The sequence below is a fragment of the Austrofundulus limnaeus genome, unplaced genomic scaffold (assembly GCF_001266775.1).
Source record: "Austrofundulus limnaeus strain Quisiro unplaced genomic scaffold, Austrofundulus_limnaeus-1.0 Scaffold1308, whole genome shotgun sequence".
Taxonomy (NCBI): Eukaryota; Metazoa; Chordata; class Actinopteri; order Cyprinodontiformes; family Rivulidae; genus Austrofundulus; species Austrofundulus limnaeus.
Genome location: NW_013953710.1, coordinates 57,503 through 60,888, shown reverse-complemented (window position 1 = coordinate 60,888; position 3,386 = coordinate 57,503). Strand labels below are relative to the sequence as shown.

At 37.6% G+C, this 3,386-nt stretch overlaps 1 protein-coding gene across 2 annotated transcripts in view; it reads left to right on the top strand.

The window, feature by feature from the left end:
• Positions 1-77: 77 nt before the first annotated feature.
• LOC106534929 (structural maintenance of chromosomes protein 6) overlaps positions 78-3,386 on the top strand; it is a gene marked incomplete at its 3' end in the record, with an annotated part of 8,401 nt that continues 5,092 nt past the window's right edge. Inside the window, 7 exon segments of one of the 2 annotated variants that reach the window (XM_014031736.1) lie at positions 78-159; positions 475-641; positions 747-882; positions 1,803-1,908; positions 2,175-2,311; positions 2,516-2,577; positions 2,799-2,879. In XM_014031736.1, the coding sequence (XP_013887190.1) occupies positions 492-641; positions 747-882; positions 1,803-1,908; positions 2,175-2,311; positions 2,516-2,577; positions 2,799-2,879 (672 nt within the window). 2 annotated transcript variants of the gene reach the window in all.

The window sequence follows — 3,386 nt, the reverse complement described above, 5'->3', positions numbered from 1 at the left end:
TATATATATAGAAACTTCCATGTAATTTTCCCATAGGCGTCACTCTGTCGGTAATCTCGTTCGTTCACGCGATATTTCAGCAGAAATATAGCGCGAATTCGATGCGGGGGTTTTAACATGAGCTGTGATGGGAACCAACTGAACCACTTGTTAAACGAGGTAGGAAGTAATACCACAAGTCGCCCTTACGAGTTCAATCAAGTGCCTGTGACGAGATGAAGCGAACCAAAATACAACCAGCTGCTATTTGACTTTCTAATGGCATGTTGCGACGTCGTTAGCTAGGTAGGCTACCTCACGGCTAATGTCTGTTGCCATACCCGCGTTAACTTCAGTTAACTCATTGATCTGCATGACGTGTTTATCCAGAACCAGTGATCTGAGTAGCCTGTTAACGTTCACTGGGGTTTAGGTTGAGTTCAGCTGAACGTCTGCTTACATTAATTTGCTTATCCTTTCGGTTTCGTTTGCCAGAGAGGGGCGTTTGTTGGATGACAGCGACCAAGATGGCGAAACGCAGGACAAGCACCAGTTCTGCCGGTGAAAACCCAAACAAACGGATCCGATCTTCTTCGGATGGTGAGGTGGACGGAAAGGAAGCTGCCGAATGTGACGGGGACTACTCTGCTTTAAGCAAACGGGTAGGCAGATGTCACAGCCACATCACAGTTGTATTGAAATGTCAGAGCTAAGTTTTGTAATGCTGCAGCTACGAACAGTCATTGACACAAGTTCTGTGTGTGTAGTTCCAGTGTAGTGGGGAAGTGGTTAGTGATGCAGGCATTGTGGAGAGCATCACACTGAAGAACTTCATGTGCCACTCCCTCCTTGGACCTTTTGCTTTTGGTTCCAATGTCAACTTTGTTGTTGGCAACAATGGAAGTAAGTACACGCCTTCTCAACTGAGGGTTCTTGGGAAAGGAAATCATTCACTTTAAGTCTGTATTTATAATTTAAGTTGAGTTTAATTTAATTTAAAATGAGGCATCCTAACAGTTTAAGTCCTCTTCCTAAATCATCAGCAGCTGTAGCAAAGTGAAGCTGATGCAGCAAACACAGATGGCTGTGGCAAGCCCTTTTAACATTAAATCAATTTCACCACACTTATATTCCAGATATCTGAAATTGCTTTATGTGTGACTCATGATAAGACCTGATTTGTGAACCACACATATCTTTGTAGGTGCACCAGAACAAGGACAAACAGATTCAAGAGCAGCCTTTTCCCAAAAGCCATTATATTATATCATTATATCATACTGAACTCTCGCATGCACTGACTCCTGATTTACAATCAGCTAGAAACTTATTGCTGTGAAATACATACATACTGTGGGACACCTGTCACTTTATTTTGTTAATGATCACCTGCAATACCAGCATAATCCATATACCTCAATATACAAAATGTGCAATATTTAAACAATGTGCTATAATGTCGTTTTTATTTCTTCTACTTTAGTTTTACATTTACAACTGACTGTCGTGCTTTTTTATTGTTGTATATATGTGCATATATTTACATCTATGTATACATGCAGATGTTTAGGCATATTTTAGCTCATTTTATTCTTTTATTCTTTTCTTTCTTTTAATATGTATTTGCACTGCTGTGGGAGTGGCTCTAATCTCGTKATGCATGCGTGTAATGACAATAAAGCCATTCTATTGTATTTGTTGAASTTGCCATAACATTTACTAAGTCACTGTATCTACAAAACTGCCAAAGTTTTCAGCACCTGCCACTTGTGTATCTCATCTTTCCTATCGTTTTGTGTGTGTGTGCAAACTCTTTGTAACAGGCGGAAAGAGTGCCATACTGACAGCTCTCATAGTTGCGTTGGGAGGAAACGCACAATCCACAAACAGAGGATCATCCCTCAAGGGCTTTGTGAAAGAAGGGGAAAGGTAAACCTGTAGGCATCTTGTGTCGTGTTTTAACTGCTTCTGTAGAATAGAAGTTACAATTTGGTTGATTTATAAAAGTCTTTTTTTATTTTTATGTAGTTGTTCTTGGTTTAGGTTGGCTCTAATGTCCAAAACTTTTAGCTTACTTACTGCTTTACCTAATGGTCAGACTTATCTGTCCTGTATTAAATGCAGAATTGTAAAAAGTGTTTTTTTTAAATACTGTTATTTTCACCAATAGTCTTAAAGTATTTTTGTTTCCCCAGTTCTGCAGATGTATCAATCACTCTGCGGAACAAAGGAAGAGACGCTTACAAACCTGAGGTGTACGGTCCGTCTATCATCGTAGACCTGAGAATAACACGAGACGGGCTGAGAACCTATAAACTCAAAAGTACAACAGGTGTAGAAGAGCTTTTCTTTTCTCATGCTTTGGGATTTTTTTTTCTTTTTATATATAAAGACTCAGCCACAGGTTAGCTGGTTGGTGCTGATATGCAGGATGTTCTTAGATGTCCAGCTAATATATAAAATAGAGGTTATTCTCTATTGTGATCATAATATATCCACTAGTGGAAGGATTCACAACATACTATTCATCCTTTAGGTCAGGTCTTGTCAACGAAAAAGGAAGAGCTCATTTCCATCTTGGACAACTTTAATATTCAGGTAGGGTGCATGCTACTTTTTTGCCATTTCAAAGAGATCAAGAGACATAAATGCCAAAAAATCATATTGAACCATTTCAAAAGTTTATTTTTTTCTTCTGTTTTTCCCACCATCATTAGTTTCAGTTTGAGTGACAGATGATCTGCTCTCGTGTTGAACTGCAGTTACAGAATAGATTTACGATCCTGTGAGTCACAGATTTTTCCTCTGTTCTTTCGCAGGTTAACAATCCTGTATCAGTCCTCACACAGGAGATGAGCAAATACTTCCTCCACTCTAAAGGAGAGGGAGACAAGTATAAGGTCTGTTTTTAAAATAAGTGTTAATTACATTTGGCTAAATATTTCAGCATATTGAAATACCTCAGTTGCTGCATGAATCACCAAACTTTTATTTGTTTTTTTTTGTTTTTTTTTGTTTTAGTAATAAATGCATGAATTATACTAACTGGGAAAACGTATACCACGAGTAAAAGTATTAGCTAAAGTTTATGATTTTTCTCCATGACTAGACTAGACCAGGGGTTCTTAACCTTTTTGACTTTGGGGCTCAATTTATTGAACATAAAGTGACACGAGGCCCAGTCAGACATTACCATACCAAAATTATAATTATTCTAATTCTTGGTTTGATTTTTATTGTATTTACATTATAATTAAATTAAATACACTTACATTTTAAAAGTAAAACTCCTGTCAAATAATGACATGATGTGATTATGACAGTTTTTTTATATTGCAACCTGCCCATAACAGTTGTTTGAACAAATACAAAGGTCAGTCAACAGACCACTCAGGTATATATATATA